This window comes from Leucoraja erinacea, chromosome 16 (assembly GCF_028641065.1).
Source record: "Leucoraja erinacea ecotype New England chromosome 16, Leri_hhj_1, whole genome shotgun sequence".
NCBI classification, from domain to species: Eukaryota; Metazoa; Chordata; class Chondrichthyes; order Rajiformes; family Rajidae; genus Leucoraja; species Leucoraja erinaceus.
The window spans coordinates 38,594,765-38,621,228 of NC_073392.1; the positions used below are offsets into that span (position 1 = coordinate 38,594,765).

The window sequence follows — 26,464 nt, forward strand, 5'->3', positions numbered from 1 at the left end:
GCATGTGGTCCCTCGGTTAGGGATCGACTTCGGGAGCTTTAACCGCCCCAATCGCGGGAGCTTCTATCCTCACGACTGCGGGAAGTTCGACTGCCCCGACCACGGGAAAAAAGGAGGGAAGAAGATAACACGATATTGCCTTCCATCACAGTAGTTGTGGTGGATGTTTATGTTAATGTAGTTGTGTGTCTTATTGATTTTTTGGAATGACCGTATGGCAAATCAAATTCCTTGTATGTTTTTACATACGTGGCTAATAAATTAATTACAATACAATACAATTTACAGAATTGCTGGAGTTGGACACAAGATATTTGTGGGCAGTTCCAATATCAGTGTAATGTCACTCCTTCATTGCAAACAATGAAACAAAAGTGTTTGAAGGTGAACACTGCATTAAAAAGACTATCTAAAAGAGAAAACAGAGAATTTTTACAACTCAAAATAATTTAAACTGCACCTTTGCTGTTCAAATGATAAAAATAAAGAGACAATAATCAGTGACTTTAATTCTTAACTGAAATTTCTACATTAGAGTTGTTGGATGAGAAAAAATCCTTCATATATTTAGCAGTTAAAATGTATAGGTTGTGTGAAAGGGCATGCATCCAACCCTGATCTTCTGACAGGATTACTACTAATTGCTGCATGTGTAATTGAAAAAAAATCTCATCTTGGATAGCAAGATTTGTTGAACATGGTAAATCTTTACATTTAAAATTCAACATTGAAGTGGCAAGTGCCCACAAAGTTGACATGCTGCTGAGATTTATAGTCACGTCGTAGCAAGTACAGTAAATTAGCACTTAGCAATATTAAAAGAGGACTATCTTCTCATCTACTTTCTGGGTAACAAAATACATTATAAAATACTGGCAATATAAAAATGGTATTAACTCGAAAAAAATGGCCACAATCTTATCAGAAGAATAATTAAGAGTGGTTTTGTACTGTTGCTATGGCATATCTAATATAAACAGGAAATAGAAAACTACAGATACCACACTGGTAACCATGAGTATACATCAACCTACATTAATACACTTCTGTCTGGTTGTGGGAAATAGGTTGAAGTGGGGAGAGGAAAGAAAGAAGAAACGTGACCTATGATTTGAACGCTTACATGTTAAACTTAACAGTACTCCAGTAAAAAAAAGATCAATAGCATTTTCAAATGTTAGTTTGCAAACACTGTTTCATACCTCAGGTGTTGTCTTAATCAACATTGGCAGTGGTATTTCTATCTTTTGTCAGAAATTTAAAGTCAAGTAAGAGCACCAATATATTACACAATGAGTTTCACCAATATATTTCACAATAGCAACTTGGTTAAAAAAAATCCACATTGATATTCATTCTGAATGTTGCTGGAAAACTGTTTGTTTTTTTCAAAATATAACATATTTTATGGAAGTTATCCATAAAGAGGGTAAGTTGTTCTTTTGCTATGCTATCAAAAGTTAGTGGGATCACCAAATCTTTGGATGACACAAAGATCATTGACCATGATCATGTTAACATTTTAACTACACTGCTTTAAAACTAACATTTATAACTGAGGGCAACTCTGCCAATGCAGAGAGAAACCATATGGAAGACAATTAGATATTTGAACCAAACCAGGCGACTTTGTTTTTAAAAATCTGCATTTTCTTCCTTCAGATGCAAGTTGAGCTCACAGGTAAAAGCTTTATAAAGAAGCATTAGTTTGGCACATATTTTTCCAACTTATAGATCAGATCCACAGCAGCATCAATATTAGGTACTATATAGTCTGGATCACTTAAATCAGCATCAAACCTAAAGTCCCTGTGGCCATGAAATACAGGTCCTGTAATCAATTCCTTGTGGCCTTGCATGTCATCCTTACAGGGATTGTACACCCCTGTGCAAACCAGCACAGACTTACAGGAGGTAGCAGAACCCTGCATCAGTTCACTCGTCAATACATTAAGATCTTCATCCTGCGACAGTGTGGCTGTTTGTTTTCCTGCAACAACTTTAGCTTGTACCAGGGAGCCTTTAGCAGAAGATTCTTCCTCAAGGTAGCGGTTGTATAGGTTAGCACCATAAATGTCAGTCATTAAATTATCCCTAAAATGAAATAAAATTGACTTTAAGCGCACAGCCTCTGTGCCGTCTGTATGTATGAGGTGCATTAGACGTTACCGGGGTAAGCTAGAATTTTTCCGTTCAGTTTCACCTCCAGAATCTTCCTCAAAATCCTATATCTTTCTTAGCTCCTGTGCTAACCCCAATTCCACTTTAATACAAGAAAACATGCATTTATATTTTTCACCAAAGTCAAGTCTATCTATTTGTGAAACCTGTGATCATACATAATCATCTTCCTGATTATCTTTCTTATTATCTTCCCTGACATTTTTCACCCTCCTATTTTACTCTTCTCCCTATCTCCTAACGAGGGCTTGCCACAATGTCATTTGGACACTCCTGCTGAAATGCCCATTCATAACCTTGAGTGGTAACAACAAATGACTAGCCACCTTGCCTTAAAAAAGGCACATCTTACACATCCAGCATGCTGAAGACAGGTAAAGCTTATCCCACCCATCAAGATGGGAACTTTGTAAAACCAAACCACTTGCTATAATGATGATTTAGCCTAAACAAATTCAAGATCTGACTAGGGACTTGGCATTGATAACATGTTTTGCTAATACACGAGTCTTCAAACATTGAGGCAAAAGGCAAGTGGTTCCTGGCCTTTTGTAATTGTTTCCACTAGTTCACACAAAGGGCGATGGGTGTATGGAACGAGCTGCAGGAAGAAGTAGTTGGGGCAGGTATCATTGCAATGTTTAACAGACATTTAGACAGGTACATGGATAGGACAAGTTTGAAGGGATATGGACCAAACGCAGGAAGGTGGCCCTAGTGTAACTGGGACATGTTGGCCGGTGTGGGCAAGTTAGGCCGAAGGGCCTGTTTCCATACTGTATCACTCTATGACTAGTTCAGACGTAGGAAAATACACCTTCATGCAAATGACCGGTTATACAAGAGGCCTTTGCTTTTACTGGGATTTGGTTGTCCCTAGCGATCCTGAGAATTGGGAGGGGCAGATGGCCGCAAGTATATTTTAATTTACTAATATATATTTTTGTGAACGTTCTAACTAAACAACCAACATACTCTAAAAGACTCGTCAACTTCCTGTAATCCTTCATCCAAATCCCAAACCAAAATTAAGGTTGTGTGCTCCCAAGTTTGAAATCACTGCACTAGACTGTTGCTCCCACAAGTAATCAAAAGTGTACTTTAAATTAAAATCACTCAGTAAATGGTGTTTTTGGTCTCTGGAAACTGCATGTTTTTTTAATCTAATTGCAGCCACTTACCCAATCGCGTAAAGTGTGTCAATAGGCTTCTGCCAGCCTCTTCCAGCAGCTTGAGCCCTTACTAGACACTCTGCATAATGGTAGGTTAATTCACTTGGTTTGCCTAATACCAGCTCATATTTCAGTTCTTTGCCTGTGATCTTCTTGTAAATCTCTTCAAGGCACAACACAAATATTCCATGGCCAAACCTGTTGAGTCAAAAGGGAAAGTTAAAAAAAAAAATGTCACTGCAGAAAATCACTTTTTTAAAAGTTTAATTTAGAGATACAGCGTGGAAATAGGCTCACCGAGTCCACGCCGACCAGCGATCCAGCACGATCCTACACGCTAGGGACAATTTACAATTTTTACCCGCTGCCAATTAGTCTACAAACTGGTATGTCTTTTGAGTGTGGGAAGAAACCGGAGCTCCCGGGGAGAAGGTACAAACTCCGTACAGACAGCACCCGTAGTCAGGATCGAACCCGGGTCTCTGCGGCTGTAAGGCAGCAACTCTACCGCTGCCAAATATTGATAGGATTTGTAAATTTACTTTCTATCTCAATTGTCATTTGCCAGACGTGATTGCATTGTTTAAATTCTGGAAACAGGAAAGAACAGCTCAATCGTACCTTGGTGATTTCCCCTCTGCCACCCACATCAAGTCTGTGTTACAAGCCACCACAGGAATATGAGAGGAAAGCAATTGTTGAGGATTCCTTTCCGGGTTTCCACCAGTCAAGAGGACATCAATGATCAGCTGAAGATGTGTTTCCCATTGGACAGGCTCACAAAGCAGGATAATAGCTAAAGATAAAATTGAAGAAGGGAAGAAAAGATAAATTAAAGCATTTGCTGCCTTGAGCCAAATGTTGATAATATGTACTGTTCAATTCAACACAAATAGGTGCTTTCCACCAATGTATACTTAGGTTCATAATCTCTCTCACACATGTAAAATACTGCAGCATATTAAAACATATGAAAATGCTGTTGATAATATAAAGATATTTACATTATGACATTGTCCATTTCACTGAGATCGATACAAACCTCTTTCAGAGGCACTCTTATGACAGTGATGTTTCTACTCCATCTACAAATACTGACATATACACAGGATCCATATACAAGGAACTGTGTGAAACCAGGGGTGTTACAAAAGAAAGCAATTTTAAGTAGAAATATTAAGTAGAAAATACTGAAGAAATTAATTGGTTTAAAAAGATGAAAAATCCCTGGTGATTATGCAGATTTATGCAGAGATTATGGTAATCTGGGCGATTTTGGAAGATTCTCAGTGGACTATAGTGTAGATAACATAATACCACAATTTCAAGTGGGAAAGTAGGGAACAACTTTGCAATTATGTAAATCAGGTGCCAAAAACCCAACTAACTAAACGGTGCAGGAAACACGACATTCATAGGAGCTGAACACACTCTGGTGCCAGAATGAACTCTGATCCCAGATTTAGACTGTAACTTCATAACAGCAGTATCATATGCAGTAAAACATCTTGTACCATTGCTGCAGTCAGAACTTCCAACCAACACATCAGCGCAAACTCTTTACAAAATTAAACATTTTCAGTTACCTTCAATGTTCGGAAGTTTTATGGGTACGGATGGCTGAAAATAAAGAATTCTCACGTCAATAGATTATTTTATTGCCACTTGAATATATAATATACCATTTGTACTATTTATGCTGTAAAGACTTCATAAGTTCATAAGTGATAGGAGCAGAATTAGGCCAATTGGCCCATCAAGTCTACTCTGCTGTTCAATCATGGCTAATCTGTCTTTCCCTCTCAACCCCATTCTCCTGCCTTCTACCCACAACCCCTGACATAAGCAAGATTTAATGAAAGAGAAACAGTTAACAATCCAGGGGGAAGAGCCACTTCAGTGAGTTCTGACGATAGGTCCATAACCTCAAACATTAACTCAGTTCCTCCTCCTTCCACCTGATGTTGCTTGACCTTCACAATGTTTGCAGCATTTTCTGTTTTTATTTTAGATTTCTAGCATCTGCAGATATTTTTTTGAACTTCATAGTCTTGTTTTGAAATTCTTTAATTCAAAATTCCATTTATTCAAAATTAAACAGTGCCATTCTACAAACATAATTTCATTAAAATGATTCAATTGTTATCTCTGGTATACTCATAAGCCGTAAGTCAAAAGGAATAGAAGTAGAATTAGGACATTCGGTCTATCAAGTCTACTCCGCCATTCAATCATGGCTGATCTATCTCTCCCTCCTAACGCAATTCTCCTGCCTTCTCCCCATAACCTCTGACACCTGTACCAACATTTGGCATTTTCAAGGTTTAGTGTGGAAGTTGTTTGATATTGATTTTCTAGGATGCAGAGAAATACTGGAGGTACTGAAGGTCCACTGCAAAATAATGTCCTGGAAGGTTGACGAGGTGAATTCAGTTTAGTTTAGTTCAGAGATGCAGCGCGGAAACAGGCCCTTTTGGCCCAATGGGACTGGGCCGACCAGCGATCCCCGCACATTAACACTATCCTACACCCACTAGGGACACTTTTTTTTAACATTTACCAGGCCAATTAACCTACAAACCTGTATGTCTTTGGAGTGTGGGAGGAAACCGAAGATCTCGGAGAAAACACACGGGGAGAACGTACAAACTCCGTACAGACAGCACCCGTAGTCCGGATCGAACCCGGTTCTCCGGTGCTGCATTCGCTGGAAGGCAGCAACTCTACCGCTGCGCCACCGTGCCGACCAAAATGTGCCGTGAATGTTTTAAAGGCATGACTTAATTGCAGTCACATAACTATGACTGCGTGGTGTTACAAACTGAGTTGAGCTCTTTGACATTTCGGAAGAACAGAAGGAATGGAAAAGGAGGTGGAGTAGTGCTATTAATAAGTCATGACATCAGCGGAGTAGTTAGAAGGATCTTGACTCAGCAGATCATGGTATGGAATTACCACCGTGATGAGCAGACCGAATCAACAGTCGTGGGTAGAGAAGGGAGGGGAGAAAATATTGGTGAGAGTCATTTATGAACTAAAATAAAGGTTCGAATGCAGGGCACATAAAAAGGAGGACATTGGGGTTAAATGTAACAGGGTTAACACAGTAATCGTGAGGGACTTTAATCAACATGTATACTCAGCAAGACAAATTAGTAGTAATGATTCTTGACTGTATCCAAGGTTATTTTCTTGATGAGTATGTTGCGGCACTACCTAGGCTGCAGAATAATTTAGATCTAGTACCGTGCGATGGGAATAGTTCATTGATAAGCTGGTTAAAAAGGGGGCCTAGGAAAGGGTGACCCATGGTTTTGCTTTAAGTTTGCATTTGAAGTTTAAAGTGATTGAATCAAAATATAAGCAAACTAAGAACATGTGAGGGGCAGGTTGGCTGGGGTGGATGGGAAACTGCATTAAACGTATATGACAATGGACGGGAAATTTAACATTTTAAGATAAATTTTACAAGATTTGAACAAACATACTTTGCTTTCGAAACAAATGCACCCAACGTGAAAAACAAATGCAAGGATTACAGGAGAAATTCCTGAACAAAACGACTGGCATGGGCGTGGTGAGCTAAGAACCGGTTTCAGCTCCAGAAAGATTGCCAGAAAAAGGAGCAATGTGTAGGAAGGAACTGCAGATGCTGGTTGAAACTGAAGATAGACACAAAATGCTGGAGTAACTCAGCGGGACGGGCAGCGTCACCCATTCCTTCTCTCCAGAGATGCTGCCTGACCCGCTGACCCACTTTGTGTCTATCTTCAGAAAAGGGAGTAACATTGAAAACTGAGCATGTTTTAAAATTTCACAAAGGGATGCCGAGAAAACAATGAGGGGAAAGTAGAAAAAGTGAATAGACTATTGTATCATAAGAGAAGAATCTGATTAGCCTAGACATCACTTTAGATTTTAGAAGAATGAGAGGTGACATGACTGAAATGTGTAAAATTGTTAGATGTCCTAATGCAGTGGATGTAGGAGGATGCTTCAAGATTCAAGATTCAATTTAATTGTCACATGTACCAACTATGGTGCAGTGAAAATTGAGTGACCATACAGCTAAGTAAAAAGCAAAAATGCACACAGCACATGACATAAAGTTTAATATAAACATCCACCACAGTGGAATCCACCTTTCTCACTGTGATGGAAGGCAATAAAGTTCAGTCATCTTCCTCCTTTGTTCACCCGTGGTCGGGACCTTTGAACGGGGCCGTTGCCGATGGTCCGCTGTTCAAGCCCTCTCGTTGGGATGATCGGAACTCCGACGTCGAGACGGATCGAAACACGTGGAGCTCCCGAGTCGGCCGCTTCTCACTGGAGACCGTGGGCTTCACGGTGTTAAAGTCCACAGGCCCCCCCGCGGTCGAAGCCCCAACACTGGCGAACCTCGGCAAAAGATGCCAAGCTCCACGATGGCAAGTCAGCACCGTACCAGCGGCTTGAAGCTCCGGGCCGGTCTCCAGGATAGGCCTCACCACTGCACGTTGTAGGCCGCAAAGGGGGAGGGCGAAGATGGGACATGGAGAAAAATCGCCTCTCCGTCGAGGTAAGTGACTGAAAAAGGTTTCCCCCGATTCCATCCCCCCCCCACAGAAAACATACCAAGAGACATTAAAACAAACATTCAAGACATACTTAAAATAATAAAAACAGAGAAGGGACATGACAGACTGCTGGCGATGCGGCCATTACGGGCACCAACCAGTGGTGAAGCAGTCTGGAACAATGAATAGCAGTATCCAAACAAGGAGTAGGTCATTCAGGACAGTAAATCAGGGGAAATACCTTCACCTGCTGAAATTTTAAAATGTTCCACTCCAGAAGGCCTCTGCTGGAGGTATTAGAGAGCATCTGAAACAACATCCGACCCCGAGACTTACACTTCTCAATCGAGGAAAATAACACATGTAGCAGGACACGGGACGTTAATAAATGTTCGCGCAATCAGTAGTGATACGTGAGCAGGACAAGTTGTTGTTTAAAAAAAAGTTAAAGTTCCCTAGGCTGGTCCTGTAGATAAAATTATGAGCGCATAGATAGGGTAGACAGTCAGAATCTTTATCCCAGGGTGGAAATATCCAACACTCGAGGCCACAGCGTATACGGCGGGAGGGGTAAAGTTTAATGGAGATGTACGGGGTAGGATTTATACAGGACCTGGAACAAATTGCCAGGGGTGGTGCGGAGGCAGATACAATAGTGGTGTTTAAGAGGCTTTTACATCGGCAAGTGGAAATGCATGGAACAGAGGGAGCGGATATGGATCATGTACAGGCAGATGAGTTCAGTTCAGCTAGACATCATGTTCAGCACAACCATTGTGGGCCGAAGGGCCCATTGCCTGAGCTGTATTGTCCTATGTAAACTAGGCTACTACAAATTACAATACCTTTACACCTTTTAACTGTGTCTTATGCAAGACAGAAATAAATTATTGAAACAATGTTATTAAGGTAGGTCAGAGCTCCATTTACAAGGCACAGTAATGTGCTGGACACAGTTACATAAGATTAACAATTTTAGAGTCATACAGCACGGAAACAGGCCCTTCAGCCCAGCTTGCCCTTTCTGACCAAGGTTAACCATAGTCCCACCTGCCCATATCCCTCTTAACCATGTACCTGTCCAATGTCTTTTAAATGTAGTTATACTTTCTGCCTCAACTACCTCCTCTGGCAGCTCGTTCCATACACCCATCACCCGTTGTGTGAAAAGGTTGTTCCTCAGATTCCTGTTAAATCTTTCCCCTCTCACCGTAAACCTGTATCCTCTGGTTCTTGATTCCCCTATTCTGGTTAAAAGACTCCGTGCGTCTACCCTCGTTATTCCCCTCCTAATCTCATACACCTTTATATGATCACCTCTCATCCTCCTACACTCCAAGGAATACAACCCTAGCCTGTCCAACCTCTTCCTGCAGCTCGGACCCTCACGTCCGGTAGGCGGCGCGACTCTCGTCAGCAGCGGCCTCTGCAGCCCATCTGCGTTTTTATTATTTTTTGTCTATGTTTCTATGTAGTTTTTGTTATTTTTTGTTGGGGTGTGTGTGTGTGGGGGTGGGGTGGGAGGGAGGGGGAAACTTTAAAATCTCTCCCTGCACGGGAGACCCGACCTTTTCTTTGTTGGGTCTCCGTTGTCGTTGGGGCTGCAATGAGGAGCGGCCTCCAACAGGAGAAGACCGGGGACTCTGGTGCCGACGACTCACCTCACCGTCGCGGAGCTGGCCGAGTCCAGAGCGGGTGGAGCGGTGGTGGAGCGCTGCTGCTGCTGCGGCCCGGCCTCCGGAGATTCGGAGGCTGCAACTGCGGGTCTGGTGGACGGCGGCACCGGGAGCCCGCGGGTCCCTGGAGGGAGACCGCTTTTCAGGGCTCTTGCAACGGCGACTTCTCCCGCCCGAGTTGCGGGGTTGAAGAGCTCCTGGAGCGGGGCCTGACATCACCGCCCCGCGCGGCTTGGAATGGCCGCGGGACTCTGCGAGCGCATGCCGGGTGCTCTAACACCAAGACCCGGTGTGTGACCTCGCACCACCCAGCGTGGCTTTAATGGCCGCGGGATAATCGCCTTCGCCAGCCGGGGGCTTTGATTTTGACTCTGACATCGGGGGGGGGAGAGTGCAGTGGAGAGATAAGTTTTTTTGGCCTTCCATCACAGCGATGTGATGGATGTTTATGTTAATTATGTTGCGTCTTGGGTCTATTTGTTTGTAATGTATGGCTGCAGAAACGGCATTTCGTTTGGACCTCAAGGGGTCCAAATGACAATTAAATTGAATCTTGAATCTTGAATCCTGGCAGCGCCCTCATAAATCGTCTCTGCACACTTTCCAGTCTGAGGAAAGGTCTCAACCCGAAACGTCACCCATTCCTTCTCTGTGGAGATGCTGCCTGTCCCGCTGAGTTACTCCAGCATTTTGTGTCTATTTCCAGTTTTACAACAGATTTTTCCTTGAGCAGGATGACCAAAACTGAACACAAACTCCAGACTTGTACAAATTCCAGTCTTGTACATCTATAAAATAACATCTCAATTTGCAGACTCAAAACCCTGACTGATGAAGGCCAATGTGCTGAAAGCCTTTTTGACCACTGCCACCTGTGACGCCACTGTACCTGCACTCCTAAATCCATCTGGTCTACAACACTCCCCAGAGCCCTGCCAGTTACAGTGAAAGTCCTGCCTTGGTAAAACTTCCCAAAATGTAGCTCCTCACATTTTATCTGCATTAAACTTCATTATGCATTCTTCGGCCCACTTGCCCAAGTGATCAAGATCTTGCCGTAGTCTTTGATAAACCATCTTCGCTATCTACAATACCACCCACTTTGGTCTCACCTGCACTAATTTTCTTCAACAAAAAAATCATTAAACGGCTCACCCAAGTTTCTTGCCTTGTGCTATATTTCCTTCTAATTTTAATCTCTTAAACTTCTCCATTGATTGTTTACGAAAAGTCTCTAAGTCTTTCTATATTCAATGACTCTTCTCAGGTGCCAGGAAATTATTTATTTCTTTTTACAAACTTCTTTTGTAAAGTTATTGCAGGAATTGTTACTGTATAAACTTTTACATGCCCAAGTCACCTATTCAATTAAGTGTGCCCCAGTTATCAAAGCCCTTTGCCATATTCAAAACTTATCAAATTTCCAGTAATCTTCATAAATCAAAATTCTCCAACATTTAGATACTGATGCACTCATTCAATGGATATCTCAGTGTGACAGCACTGGCCTCCCTCTGACAGTGACCTTTCTATATGAGGTTATGGTAGGGTCCTAGAGCAATGCCGGGGTGGGAGATTGCAACCTTCACGTGGTCCACCCTGTTTCGACTAATGCAATCAACACGACGTGCACAAACACGATCAAACAGAACAAGTTGACTACAACTTTAGGCTGTGCACGCCATACGCAAGAAGAAGAGCAATGCTAGCAACTGCCACACCAGTGTCACTTTTCTCTGTGCAAGGAAAAATATCATTTGCATTTAAATAAGGTTGCACTTGAACAATGCTATGCTCAGAATTGAAGATAAAAACAAAGGAAAATGAAAAACAAAAATCCCAACATCTATTGGCACAGTGTGTACATTGATACTGGTATCTTTCCTCATTTGCAGCCCCATATGTAGGTTTTACCATCCCAGCATTGCATCACAGTGTTGCTGCAGTCAGTCCACTGTTTCCGTTCCCTTCACGATTCCACCGTGCTCCTGGCGACCCATGAGAAACCTTTGCCAGAAAGGGGCGGCCTCAGACTGCTATGCAGCAGAGGCGAGTGAAGGGCTGCAAGGTACTGCTTGAGAAACCATGCTGGGACTATGAGCTGTTGCCCCCGCAAACGCACTTGCAGGGAATCCTAATTATTATAATTTGGTTTAGTTTAGAGATACAGCGCGGAAACAGGTCCTTCGGCCCATCGAGTCCGCACCGACCAGCGATCCCCGCGCATTAAAGATCTTGGAGAAAATCCAAGCAGTCACGGGGAGAACATACAAACTCCATACTGAGAGCACCCGTAATGGGGGTCGAACCCGGGTCTCTGGCGCTGAAAGCGTTGTAAAGCAGCAACTCTACCGTTGTGCCACCGTGTCGCCCTAATATGTTGGATTCTTAGATCAATCCATTATTCCATTATCCTTTGAAGGCATTGCAACACTCGACTGTAATTACGATATCCTAACATTGCTCTGACATGCACCAATCTGCTCTGTGATTAAAAAAAACCTTTCAAACTGAAATGTTGTTTAGCACATTATGATTTTACAAGTGCCTAATTATAAGCCATCTGGTTCACTATATAAATACTTCAGAAAGAAGTGTGGTTATTATAAATGCACAATGTGGAATTAACAAGACTTCTTATTAATGTTATACATTTTTATGGTGGTACGCAGGTTAAAGTGCAAATAATAAAAAGTTACAAAATGGAAGAACTAAACTTCAATGCAACAGAGGGCTGCTGAACTTTCACACAGAGCCATCAGTCAACAAGTAGCTTCACAGCTACAAAAACATGAAATAGTTAACTACTGACACATGTACGAATTATATAATTATGTTTTATGTACCAATACATAATTAGCCCCTTTTGTTCCAAGTTTGGCAAATTGGAGTAATTCCATGCAGTAAGAGGAATGGGTTTTGACTGAAAAGGAAAATCCTGAGGTACTAGGCAAAACATTTAATTTTACACCTTTGAAGTTAATGGCATCCATTCGTAGCAATCATTAGTGGCTGAAACTGAAGGATTTAGGTAAAGCCAACACTCACCATCAGTTCTGGCCTCCGATCATGATCCATCATATCCAGCAGGGGAAATGCCTCACGCAGCATTTCTATGGTAACAATACGAGTGAACCCAATACTGGTCTAGAGGTTAAGAATCATTAATTTGGTCAAAACAAAACGCAAATGGCTAAGAACGACGTTTCCCAGAAAATGCCTGCATTGAATTGTAGGAAGAAGCAGGAGATTTAATCTAAATGGCATTTGAACACAAAGTTTACCAAATGACACATATTATGTTTTTACTTAGGGGGAGGGGGGTGCAACAACTACAAAGGCATTCATATTAAATTATTAAAATCTAGAATAAAATGTCTGAAGAGGAAGATGAATGAGATGGTCTGTGGATTTGTGCAGTGTGATGAGACACAGCAATGGTGGTGGTGGTAGGTAGAGGGGCAAGGTGAATATAGTCTAGTGAGGGAGCACAAAGGATGAACAATAAAAGGGATTACAAACTGAAGAGTTCCATTATGCCTCAGTAACTGCTCAGGAACTCTTACGTTCCTCCTATTCTGGCCTCTCCCACACTTCCATTTTAATGGCCCCAATCTTGCTGGCTGTGCTTCAAGTTTGCTAGGCCCTAGACACTATAATCCTAACTTTCTCTACTATGCTCTCTAATTTTTTTTAATCCTTCCCTTCAGTTTAAGTAAAGCATTTTGGCTCAGTGTCATAAATGGTTTATTATAAAAATCTGCAAACCATCTTAGAATCTAAGAGCAGACTCACTTTTTGCATCTTCAAGGCAAAATGGTGTTCATACTTATTGATAGCTAAAGTCAAAGGGATTAACAAATGGCAACATTCATAGTTGTTATATAAAAATAATTTCCTCACAGTCAGAAAATGAACAGATTATGTGGGATGGAAGGAAGTGATCAGGGAGGAGGGATGAATGAATAGGGTCAGTTTCCTCCCCTCTCACCAGCTGCCATTTCCTTCTGTCACTCATTGCTTAGTCCACTCGGCCTCTCCCCCTCCCCCCAACGCTGACTCCTCCTCCTTTCTTCCCCGGAGTTGCCAACATACTCCACCTTGGGAGATGTTGGCGACTGTGGGGGAGAAGGAGGAGGTGGCGGCGGGGAAGCGGACAAAGTGACGGGTGAGAGGGGAGGGAGCCCCACCGTGACCCGTTGGTAGCGGCGGCCTGAAGAAACTGCCGCGGCAATGGCTACAACCGCAGTCGCGTCAACCCGTGAGGAAGGGCTCACAAGTCCATAAGTGATAGGGGTAGAATTAGGCCATTCGGCCCATCAAGTCTACGCCACCATTCAATGATGGCTGATCTATCTCTCCCTCCTGACCCCATTCTCCTGCCTTCTCCCCACAGCCTCTGACACCTGTGCAGACCAGCAACATTGGTGCCTAGTTTTAAGGTAAAATGGCACAATGTGCTGGAGTAACTCAGCCGACTGAATCAGTCTGAAGAAGGGTTCCCACACATCACCTATCCATGTACTTCCAAAATGTTGCCTGACCTGCTGAGTTACTCCAGTACTTTGTGTATAAATGATTACCTGCATTTATTTGCTTCCACTACATACAATGAGAATACCTTACTCAGTTATAGCGAATAATGGACCCATTGCCACCACATGGTCCATTATAACAAGAGTTTCCTGTATTTAACTATCAAGCTGCTGCGTATTATTTGCTCTTTAAATTACTTATACTTATATGCTAGTTTCCCTCCAACAACATTATACTCTTTCCTCACCATTTATACACATTTATGCATAAATTCATCCCTGGTTGATGTAACATTTGTTACACAGTACTAGCTGTGCATTCTCTGTTGGGAGGAACTGCAGATGTTGGTTTAAACCGAAGATAGTCACAAAAAGTTGGAATAAATTAACGGTTCTTTAGCTGTGCATTCTACTCCTCTTCCAAAATTCAGTTCCATTGACTTCAGCCACTATAATAGTACTGCCAAATGGGACAGAATTTTTCAATAATTATTTTTCCATTCTTCCATCCAAAATTAATAACCTTATCTTTCCATACATTATATAATCTATCGACTGTATTTCCGCACAATCACTTAAACGGTGCAGATTCATTTGTAGATTCTGTACCTGCCTCACTCCTCTGAGCTTTGCAAAAATATACTTAAATGAGAGAACAGTGTAATAGAAACATAGAAACATAGAAAATAGGTAGAGGAGGAGGCCATTCGGCCCTTCGAGCCAGCACCGCCATTCATTGTGATCATGGCTGATCGCCCCCAATCAATAACCCGTGCCTGCCTTCTCCCCACATCCCTTGATTCCACTACCCCCTAGTGCATCATTGAACTAGGCTGTAAATAGCTGAAGGCCAGTTCTCATCCTTGTGCTAACTACTCAGCAAATTGAGAATGACCAGTTTATTCCTACTCTGTTTCAGATACGTTAACCTATACGTTTCCTGTACAAAACAGGCCCTTCGGCCCACCGAGGCCACACTGCAGGAAAAATGTTCCTGATGTTGGGGGACTTCAGGACTGGGGTCACATTATAAAAATAAGGGGTAGGCCATTTAGGACTGAGATGAGGTTAAACCTTTTCACCCAGAGAGTTGTGAATCTGTGCAATTCTCTGCCACAGAAAGCAGTGGAGGCCAATTCACTGGATGTTTTTAAGAGAGAGTTAGAAATAACTCTTAGGGCTAATGGAATCGGGATATGGGGAGAAAGCAGGAATGGGTTACTGATTTTGGATGATCAGTCATGATCAGATTGAATGGTAGTGCTGGCTCGAAGGGCTGAATGGCCTACTTCTGCACCTGTTTTCTATGTTTCTAATTGTTTCTTCATGTATTATGGATTACCCTAACCCTCGAGCCCTTGTTTTGTGGAACAACCTTTCGTATGGCACCTTATTAAATGCCTTTTGACAAAACACATTCATGGTTCCTTCTTGTACACTGTAGGAGATACATCCTCAAAAATATCAAAATGTCCGGATTGAATCTAATCATTAAAGATTAACTGACCCCCTCCCCATACACCCTCATACAAAACCTAGCTGATTGCCCTTTCTAGATGTTCACTAAGTTCAGATACTAAAATGCACAAAAAGACTTTTTTGCACTTTCTGCAGTGATCCTGGTAAATTCCTCAAAAGGATACCTTTTAGCGATGTCCACCACTGGTCCTTGCCCAGAGACCAGAACACATTTGTCATGGTACCGTTTAAACATCCGGAGTGGACTGTGAGACATCATAACCTGATCCTGAGAAATCTGCAAGAAATACACAAAATAAAAGCAATCAATATCAGGAGTGTATTTCGAGCAACTTCTTACATTTTGGAAAGCGGCCCAACTATTGTGGACAATCTTCTGCCTTTCACTCTCAATGTAATGAACAAAAACATTTTCCTGTACACAGATCTACGTGACAACACCAATCTTCCAAAGGAGCCGCAGGGATTTCACATTCCTGTTATTTGCTCCATTTCCTATTTTAGTGTAGAGATACAGAGCAGAAACAGGCCCTTTGGCCAACCGAGTCCGCACCGACCGTCGATCTTTCTGCACATTGACACTATCCTACACACACGAGGGACAATTTACATTTATATCAAATCAATTAACCTGCAAACCTGCACGTCTTTAGCGTGTGGGAGGAAACCCAAGATCTCGGTGAAAATCCACGCAGGTCACGGGGAGAACGTACAAACTCTGTACAGACAGCACCTGTAGTCAGGATCGAACCCGGGTCTCTGGCGCTGTGAGGCAGCAACTCTACCACTGCACCACGCCAATCTGTCTTAGAAAACAGTTTCTATCATGCCAATGTGGTTTTATACTCTCAAACTTGGATATGCTTTTAACCTAGTAATTTCTAAATCGATTGGGATTTTACATTGGGGGGGAGAGAGGGGGAAGAAGGGGGAAGAAGGGGGGGAGAAGAGGGGGGAGAGAAGGGGGGAAGAGGGGGGGAGAAGGGGGGGGGGAAGAAGGTGGGAGGGGGGGGGGAGGGGGGGGGGGGGGGGGAGGGGGGAGGGGGGGGGGGGGGGGAGAGGGGGGGGGGGGGGGGAGGAGGGGGGGGGGGGGGGAGGGGGGGGGAGGGGGGGAGGAGGGGGGAGGAGGGGGGGGGAGAGGGGGAGGGAACAGGGGGGGGGGAGGGGGGGGAAGGGGGGAAGGGGGGGAGGAAGGGGGGGAGAAGGGGGGGGGAAGAAGGGGGAAGAAGGGGGGGGAAGAAGGGGGGGGGGGGCAAGGGGGGGGGAGGGGGGGGAGGGGGGGGGGGGGAGGGGGGGGGGGGGGGAGGGGGGGGGAGGGGGGGAGGGGGGGGGGGAGGGGGGGGGGAGGGGGGGGAGGAGGGGGGGAGAGGGGGGAGGGAAGGGGGGGAGAAGGGGGGGAGGGGAAGGGGGGGAAGAAGGGGGAAGAAGGGGGAAGAAGGGGGGGGGAGAAGGGGGGGAGAAGGGGGGGGGAAGGGGGGGAGGAGGGGGGGGAGAAGGAGTGGAGACACTTTTAAGAAGTATAATAAAGTTTAGCGGGCATTTTACCTACCGGTCGGTTTTCCTTGGTCCTGAAAACTCCAGTGAGCCAATCAAAATGCCCGGTCAGCGAAGGAGATTGCCTACGGCTGCCCTGGACTGCCTGTAACTACATAGCGACCCCACGCCACTGCGCTACGAGTTCCAATGAACCATGCCGATCAAATATTACTCGCGGAAAATGTTTCAACATGCTGACATTTTTTCTGTGACCTAGCTGAGGCCGTGAGTATTCGGGAACTTCCCTCAAACATGATGGGGAGATCCAGTGACCTCATAGGACCTCCTGGGACCACGTGTCGACCATGCTGCGAGTTTGAGTCGAGGGCAAACTCATCTAAACTCGCAGATTAGGTTGCCGCAGTGGGACAGCCTCTTTACTCCAGTACTTTGGGTGCTCAACCTATTTAAAGTACTTGCACCGGCAGATTCTCTTAAAGCTGCCTAGGAGATTGCTTGCAGCTTATCCATCTGAGCTACACTAAAGGAGTTCTATAAATGGCCTTTGTTGAAGTAAGAATTCAGCACATCACATACTTGGGATTGGCCTGATTAGACACAATGACGTATTGGTGGCTATAGGTGCCAGTCATAAGTGCAGATTGAAGTAAAAAGAAATCAAGCAGCTAGTTTACAAACTTGTTTTGAAACAAAAGTAACAAAAATATTAATTCTAAAAACATTGGTTCACATTTAAAGCATGAATATCTCCATGTTTCTATTGAATATGTAAAATGAAAAACCTTCCCCGTCCATTCAAATAAAATATATTTGATGATAAATCACAAGCACGAGTGCTTTTACATTTCAGCGGAAGTAACAATATTACATGTGTGTTCTCATACTATGAGCTCTCTAGCACCAGGCACACAAAGGGGTGAAAGTAAATCACCTACATAATGTGTATTGAATACATAAAATAGTGTCGGAAGGAACTGCAGACGTGGGTGTAAACTAAAGATAGACACAAATTGCTGGAGTAACTCAGCGGGACAGGCAGCATCTCTGGAGAAAAGGAATGGGTGACGTTTTGGGTCGAGAGCCTTCTACAGACTGAAAGTCACGGGAAAGGGAAACGAGAGATATAGACGATGATGTAGAGAGATATAAAATAAATGAATGAAAGATATGCAAAAACGAAACAATGGTAAAGAAAACTGCTGTTTGCTAAGTGAGAACGAAAAGCTGGTGAGGGAGGGATGGAAAGAGAGGGAATGCAGGGGTTACTTAAAGTTAGAGAAAGTTACCCTGGGCAGTAAGCTGCCAAAGTGAATATGAGATGCTGTTCTTCCAATTTACGTTTAGCCTCACTCTGACGATGGAGGAGACCGAGGACAGAAAGGTCTGTGTTGGAATCGGAAGGGGAATTAAAGTGTTTAGCAACCAGGAGATCGGGTAGGTTCAGCCGGGCTGGGCAAAGGTGTCCAACAAAACGATCGCCAAGTCTTTGTTTGGTCTCGCCGATGTATAAGAGTCCACATCTTGAACAACTGATATAGTAGATGAGGTTGGAGGAGGTGCAAGTGAACCGACTGAAGTGCAGTGAATGCTGTTTACAAAATTTAGTCCAGTAAAGTCAATGAAATGGAATTTAAAAAAATCAATGTTCAACGTGCACTCGTTACTCTTACTCATTTAGCTTATGCAACACTGGGCAATTTTCTACCTCAATGCTTATGACCCAGAGTGTCCCCTTACATTAAACGTGTTCTGAAATACAATACTTGCATGTGCAAAACTATGTTCTTTGTTGATGTAAGAAGTGACAATATCCCAATTGTCCATTTTCAAATGAAATTATATTACTTTCTAAAATTACTAACCAATGCAACCAATGTTTTTGCTAAATCCGTGGGATACAAGTTGTTCCTTGAAAATGTCAATGTAACTAAAGAGAAAATATAATCACTTCACACCAGACATATATCCAGACACTATCAATGTTTTTCCCTTTTTCTATGAAATTTGTTGGATTATGACTGAGATATATTAGCATTAATCAGATTTAGAGAAAATATTTGTATTTGAAATCCTAAAATGAGGCAACAACAGATTTGCCTATATATTAATCATATTACCACCATAAAAGATGCCAATGATCATGGCATTAACTTCTCTGCCCACTACAATGCTCGCCGCAGATAACTCATATAAAGTCACTTTTGGACGTATAAAATGCAAATTGAACCACAACTACTAGATCATTGTGTGAAATGATGTTTTGTCACAGGAATTAGAGTTGTATTTGAAAGAAAATGCCCAGATTGCTGCTTGGGATCTAGGGTCTTCACAATAAATGCTTTGTTTGCTTTTTGGGCATGGGATAGTCGCAATATACCGGCACAGATTGTCATAAAATCCCCACAGAGTTAGGTTATATTTCCAATGGCAAGTAGAGTCATGGAGCTATATGGTGTGGAAACAGGCCCTTCAGCCCAACTTGTCCATTCATAGTATGTTGCCCAACCGAGCACGTTACACATGCCTGCATCCCTCCAAACCTTTCCTATCTATTTAGTTTCCACGTGTTTGTTAAAGGGCATAATTGTACTCACCTCTACCACTTCTTCTGGCAGCTACTTCAATGTATGCACTGCACCCCGTGTGAAAAAGTCCTTTTAAATCTTTCCTCTCTCACCTTTAAGTTGTGCCTCTAGTTATAGATTCTACTACTCTAGGGGGGAGATCGTGGCTATTCACCGTGCCTTTGCCCTGATTTTACATGCCTCCACAAGGTCACCCCTTAGCCGTCTACTCGCCAGAGAATAAACAGACACGGCCTATCTGCTTCTTGTAACTCAAATCCTTCAGATCAGGTAACACCCTGGTAATCTTTGCAGCATCCTTTCCAGACTAATGACCTCCCCCTCTAGCAGAGCGTGCATAAATATACACTGTACTTCAAAAGTGCCCTCACCAACGTCTTGTACAGCTGTAACATGACTTCCCAGGTTCTGTACCCAATACACTAACCGATTTGCCTGCGTGCCAAATGTCTTCTTCACCACCATGCTCACCTGTGTCACCACTTTCATGTAACAATATACCCACACCTCTCGGTCTCTCTGTTCTTCAATATTCCCCACCGCGCTACAAGTCTTTCCAGCGTTTGTCCAACCACATTGCAATAACCACTCGTTTATCCGAATTAAAAGTCCATTTGCCGTTCCCCAGCCCATCGGCCCAGTTGATCAAGATCCCGTTGTACTCATCAATAGCCTTCACTGTCCACTCTACCACCAATTTTGTTGTGTAATCTGCAAACTTACGAACCATACCCTCTGCATTCACATTTAATTTATCAATTATCAATATAAATAACAACAGTGGACTCAGCACCAATTCCTGTGTCACACCACTTGTTGCAGGCCTCCAATCTGGAAGACAACTCTTTACTAACACCACCCTCAGAATCCAACCTTCAATCCAATGTTATATCAAATTGGCTCGCAGGCCATGTGGTACCTACAGCACTGCCCTCATCTATCTTCTTGGTCACCTCTTCCAAAAAAACGTAATCAAATCGGAGAGACATGATTTTGCATGCAGTCAAGCTGACTATCCCTCCCTCATCAGGCAAAATATATATGAAGGAACTACAGATGCTGGTTTATATCGAAGGTAGACACAAAATGCTGGAGTAACTCAGCGGGACAGGCAGCATCTCTCTGGAGAGAAGGAATAGGTGACATTTTGGGTCGAGACCCTTGTTTAGGGCCTGAAGAAGGGTCTCAATCCAAAACGTCGCCCATTCCACTCCAGAGATGCTGCCTGTCCCGCTGAGTTACTCCAGCATTTTGTGTCTATCCCTAATCAGTCCTTGCCTTTCCAAATATATGTGGATCTCAGAATCCCTTCCAATAATTTACCCACCAATATTAGGCTCACTATTCTGGAGTCCCTGGGCTTTTCCTTGCAGTCTACTTTAAAGGCACAGCATTAGCCCCCCCTCCAGTCATCTGGCACCTCACCCCTGGTTATCATTGATCAAAGTGTCTCTGCCATATTTCTTCACTAGTTTCCCACAATGTCTGATGGGTGCACTGTAGTTTTCGTTTTTTTTGTTGTAAAGATAGTGTGGAAACATGCCCTTCCAGGTCATCCAGCAATCACTCACACACTAGTTCCATCCTACACACTGGGTACAATTTACAGAGGCCAATTAACTAATAAATCTATACGACTTTAGATGCGGGAGGAAACCTGAGCACCTGGGAAAAACCCACACGGTCACGGGGAGAACGTAAAACTCCATACAGACAGCGTCTGTGGTCAGGATTGGACCTGGGTCTCTGGTGCTGTGAGGCAGCAACTCCACCGTTGTGCCAACCTACACTGTATGACACTTGATCATATCATATCCGGGGGATTTTATTACCTTTGTGTCTTACAATCTCCACCATGCCCTCTTCTGTAATGTGAACTCTCTTCAAAACAACACTGTTTACTTCCCCCAGTTCCTTAGCATCCACAGCAAATACCGATGAGAAATATTCCTTTAGGACCTTGCCCATTTTCTTGTTGATCTTTAACGGGCCCTATTCAGCCCTGATGTAGGATTCGAACCCATCATCAACAATTGCGTTCTCCTGCTCAATTCCCTGCTTGCCCTTCAGAGTTCATCCAGCAGATCCAGTACCAGAGCAATCCAGTTGGTGCCCCTCCCCCTCCAACAGCCTTCTCTGGCACTTTGTTTCGTGCCAGAGAAGGTCTGGCAGGAGTTCACAAGATCATAAGACATGTGAGCAGAATTAGGCCATTCATCACATCGGGTCTGCTACGCCATTCAATCATGACCGATCTGTTGTTCCCTCTCAACCCCATCTCCTCTCTCTTCTCCCCGTAACCTTTGGTGCCCTAACTAATCAAGAACCTACCAATCTCCGCTTTAAAAATACCCAATGATGGCCTCCACAGCTGTTTTTCCACAAATAATGTTTGATATAACATTGGATTGAAGGTTGGATTCTGAGAGTGGTGTTAGTAAAGAGTTGTCACCCAGATTGGAGGCCTGCAACAAGTGGTGTGACACTGTTGTTATTTATATTGATAATTGATAAATTAAACGTGAATGCTGAGGGTATGGTTAGTAAGTTTGTTAAATTGGTGGTAGAGTGGACAGTGAAGTGATTACAACAGGATCTTGATAAACTTGATCAATGAATTCCACAGATTCCCCACACTCTGACTAAAGAAATCACTCCATTCGAAAGGTTCGTTCTTTTATTCTGAGGCTGTGCCCTCTGGTCCTAGACTCTGCCACTATTGGAAACATCCTCCCTCTACACCCACTCTATCTAGGCCTTTCATTATTCTGTAAGTTTCAATGAGACCCCCCCCACTTCCCCCCCATCCCCCCATCCTTTGAAACTCCAGAGAGTACAGAGACGCTCAGCATATGTTAACCCAATCGTTCCTGGGATAATTTCTGTAAACCTCCTCTGAACCCTCTCCAACACCAGCTCATTTTTCCCTAGATATGTGGCCCAAAGCTGCTCACAATATTCCAAATGTGGTACCTGTATGAGCAGCATCTTATAAATGATCAGCATTACATCCTTGCTTTTTCTATTCTAGTCCTCTCTAAATGAATGCTAACATTGCATTTGCCTTCTTTACTACCGACTCAACCTGCAAACTGACATTTTGGGAATCCTGCACCAGCACTCTCTAGCCCTTTGCACCTCAAATTTCCATTTAGAAACTAGTCAGCATCTTTATTCCATCTACCAAAATGCATGACCATACACTTTGCTATGCGGTATTCCAATTGCCACTTCTTAGCCCAAGCTGTCCAAGTCCTTCTGCAGACTCTCTGCCTCCTCAACACTGCCCCGTCCTCCACCTATCATCCGCAAACGTGGACACAAAGACATCAATTCCATCAAACAGATTATTAACACATAACGTGAATAGTAGCAGACTCAACATACGGAATACCACTAGTCACCGGCAGCCAACCAGTAAAGGCCTCCTTTAATCCCACTGTTTGGCTTCTGCCAGTCACCCAATCTTCTATCCATGCTAAGACCTTGCCTCTAATACCAGGGGCTCTTATCTTGTTTAGCAGCCGAACATGCAGCATGTTATCAAAGGCCTGCTGAAAATCCAAGTCAATAACATCCACTAACTCTCCTTTGTCTATCCTGCTTATTACCTCCTCATAAAACTCCAACAGATTTGTCAGACAAGACTTGTCATGCTGACTTAATGCGCCCCCCAGAACCTCTTCCTTAATAATTGACCCTAAAATTTTAGCAACCACAGAATCAGACTAACTGCCTCTAATTTCCTTTACTTTGTCTTGCTTCCTTCTTAAACAGTAAAGTTACATTTGTGATTTTCCAGTCCTCTGGGACCATTCCTGACTCTAGTGATTCTTGAAAGATCATCACTAATGCCCCCACAATCTTTACAGCCAGCTCTTTCAGAATCCTGTGTAGTCCACCTGTACCAGGTGTCCTATCTATCCACCTTTAGACTTTTGAGCTTCCCAAACACCTCCTCCTTAGTAATAGTGACTTGCATTCACTTCTGCCATCTGCCTCGATGGCATTTCTGGCATTTTGCTGGTGTCTTCCACTGTGAAGACTGACACAAAACACATATTGTTCATCCACCATTTCTTTGGCCCTATTACCTGTCCAGTGTCAATTTCCAGTGGTCCAATGCCCGCTCTTGCCTCTCTTTTACTCTGTATAAGAAACGTTTTGTATCCTCTTTATATCAGAGACTAGCTTACCTTCATATTTCATCTTTTCTCCCATTATTACTTCTTTAGTTGCCTCGGTTCCCAATCCTCTATCTTATTTGCACTTTATCTGCTTATTTATCGATGTGTGTATATATTTATATAATAGTAAGATTAAACGAGAACTTACCAGTTTGAAGTTTGATCTGTATTTTATGAGGAGTTACGATGAGGGATTACGTGAAGACCCCGTCCAGCACGCATGCGCGACATACTTCAAAGCAGCGGTGTGGAATCACAGAAACAACACAATAATATAAATAAACATAGTAAAGATAAGGAGAACTAAGATACCAGTTGATCTCTATAATTGAGGGTGGGAGCGGAGGGCACATAATCCCTCATCGTAACTCCTCATAAAATAAAGATCAAACTTCAAACTGGTAAGTTCTCGTTTAATCTTACTATTTGACTTCGGAGTCACGTGAGTGACTACGTGAAGATTTTAAAGCTCTGTGTTTTCAAATCATGTAACAGTTCATACTTCACTCGCTGCCGAAGTCATCCAAGGGAGGAAGTGTGTTATCGTAATCAAACATGAATCTGTTTATAAAACAATAATGGTATTTATTTGAAAACAATAACAAAGTAAATAATGCTCCCCTGTGCTTAAATTATATATTTACAGAGTCTAAAATTCTTCCTGCAAATAAAACAGGTTCTGCTAATGGCTTGTTGTAGAACGTTTGAAATGTTCTTACCATGGACCACCCCGCTGTTGCCAGGATGTGGTCTAATGGCATGTCCATTCTTTTAGCCACCGACGTGGATGCTGCCCTGGTGGAGTGAGATGTGTAAATATCAGTATCCACTCCAGCAGCTCCCAGTACCTGTTTGAGCCATCTAGAGATGGTTTGACTCAACACCCGACCATGTGGTTTTTTGTGGCTGACCCATAGAGCTTTTTCTCTCCCTCGGGAATCTTTGGTTGTGTTGATGTATAGTAGAAGGTGAGTCATGACACATAAGCGGTGGTCAGGTGGGTACGCCCGGAATTCCATAATAAGACCTGAAGTTCCTGGTCTTCTCTGTTTTACCAGCTCCTGAATGGTGAATGTTATTTGGTTTGGGGTTATGACCATATTGTCCAGTCTGAGTAAGTAAATGGACTGGACCCTTTCTGCTGAGACTAACGCCATCAGCATGTTCGTTTTCAGGGTTAGCTGTTCCAGAGTGAGGGATCTGGCTGGTGACCATCCCCTTAGGTATGTCAGGACAACACTGACATCCCAGATCTTGGTATACCTAGGTCTAAGGGGGTTTGAATTGAAGATCCCTCCCATTAATTTGGCCACCAGCTGATGAGACTCTATGGCCTGTTGTCCTGGTGCCTGTCTTAGGTCGGCTGACAGTACACTTCTAGCACAATTGATAGCGTTATAGCGCAGACCTTCATCATGGTGAAGGCTGGCCAGGAACTCCAGTACATTTGTTATGGTGGTTGATGTGTAGGTTGTCCCTGTTCACGAGCTGTATGTTTCCCATTTTCTTATACTGGAGAGATATTGTTTCTTGGTGGAAAGTCGGTGAGATGCTGTCATCGTGTCCATGGTCCTATTTGACAATCCCAGGTCCAGCAAAAGGTCTTTTTAGAATTTGCAACCTAGTAGGTTTATTCTGTCATGGCATGGGTGACTTTTGCCTGATACAGGGTGAATCAGTAGATCTAGTCTGCTGGGAATGGTCATCGGTGTTTCACCGACCCTGTCAAGGACCATTGGGAACCATGGCTGTGTAGGCCAGTCAGGTACTACCAAAATGCCTGAAGCAGAGTCCATCTGTATTTTGCGTAGTACCCGACTGATGAGGCAGAAGGGGGTAAAGGCATAGAAAAAATAGTTCCCCAAGTTCAGCGTGAATGCACCCATCGCCTCTGCCTCAGGGTCTGGTTCCCAAGCGACATACATTGGTACCTGGTGATTCAGTCAGGATGCAATTTTGTTTTAACGCTTGCACCTTTGCTCTTGGTAAGTATTGATAATGCAAAGGTCCAAACTGGGCAGCTGGAAATGCCACTATCAATTTCCCAATTACTCTTGCCACTTGTCGGATGGTTGGTCGATTGTCAACCATTAATTTGTTACACGTTTGTGCCAATTCTTCTGATTTTTCTTTTGGCAATGTTACAGACATGTGGACTGAGTTAATTGTGAATCCCAGATAGTCCATAGTTGTGGATGGCGTCAATTTAGATTTATCTGGATGTATGACAAAACCCACGGTTTCAAATAAATGTCTAGTAGCTAATACTGCTGAATTAGCTAATTCCATGGTTTTGCCTATTATCAAAATATCATCAAGATATGCCATGACAATATGTTTTTGTTTTCTTAATATTGCCAAGGCTGGTTTTAATATCTTGGTAAACAGTCTTGGGGCTGAGGTTAGCTCATTAGGCAATGATTTGTACTGCCATGGTTGCCCCATCCAGGTAAATTTTAGGTATCTACGATGATCCTTATGAATAGGTACTGAATAGTATCCATCTTTTAAATCGATGCTTGCCATAAAGTATCCTTTGGAAATCAATTGTTTGGCAGTTACAAATGTTTCCATTTTAAAGTGTATATACTTAACT

General features: G+C 43.2%; 1 protein-coding gene across 2 annotated transcripts in view; it reads right to left on the reverse strand.

Moving 5' to 3' along the window:
• Positions 1–489: 489 nt before the first annotated feature.
• zgc:77375 (uncharacterized protein LOC402927 homolog) overlaps positions 490–26,464 on the reverse strand; it is a 50,188-nt gene continuing 24,213 nt past the window's right edge. For both annotated transcript variants that reach the window (XM_055648208.1, XM_055648207.1), the window contains exons 3-8: positions 15,764–15,876; positions 12,634–12,727; positions 4,940–4,973; positions 3,975–4,149; positions 3,363–3,551; positions 490–2,094 (exon numbers count right to left, since the gene is read on the reverse strand). In XM_055648208.1, coding sequence (XP_055504183.1) covers positions 1,704–2,094; positions 3,363–3,551; positions 3,975–4,149; positions 4,940–4,973; positions 12,634–12,727; positions 15,764–15,876 — 996 coding nt within the window. In that variant the 3' untranslated portion in view covers positions 490–1,703. The remainder of the gene's footprint in view (positions 2,095–3,362; positions 3,552–3,974; positions 4,150–4,939; positions 4,974–12,633; positions 12,728–15,763; positions 15,877–26,464) is intronic.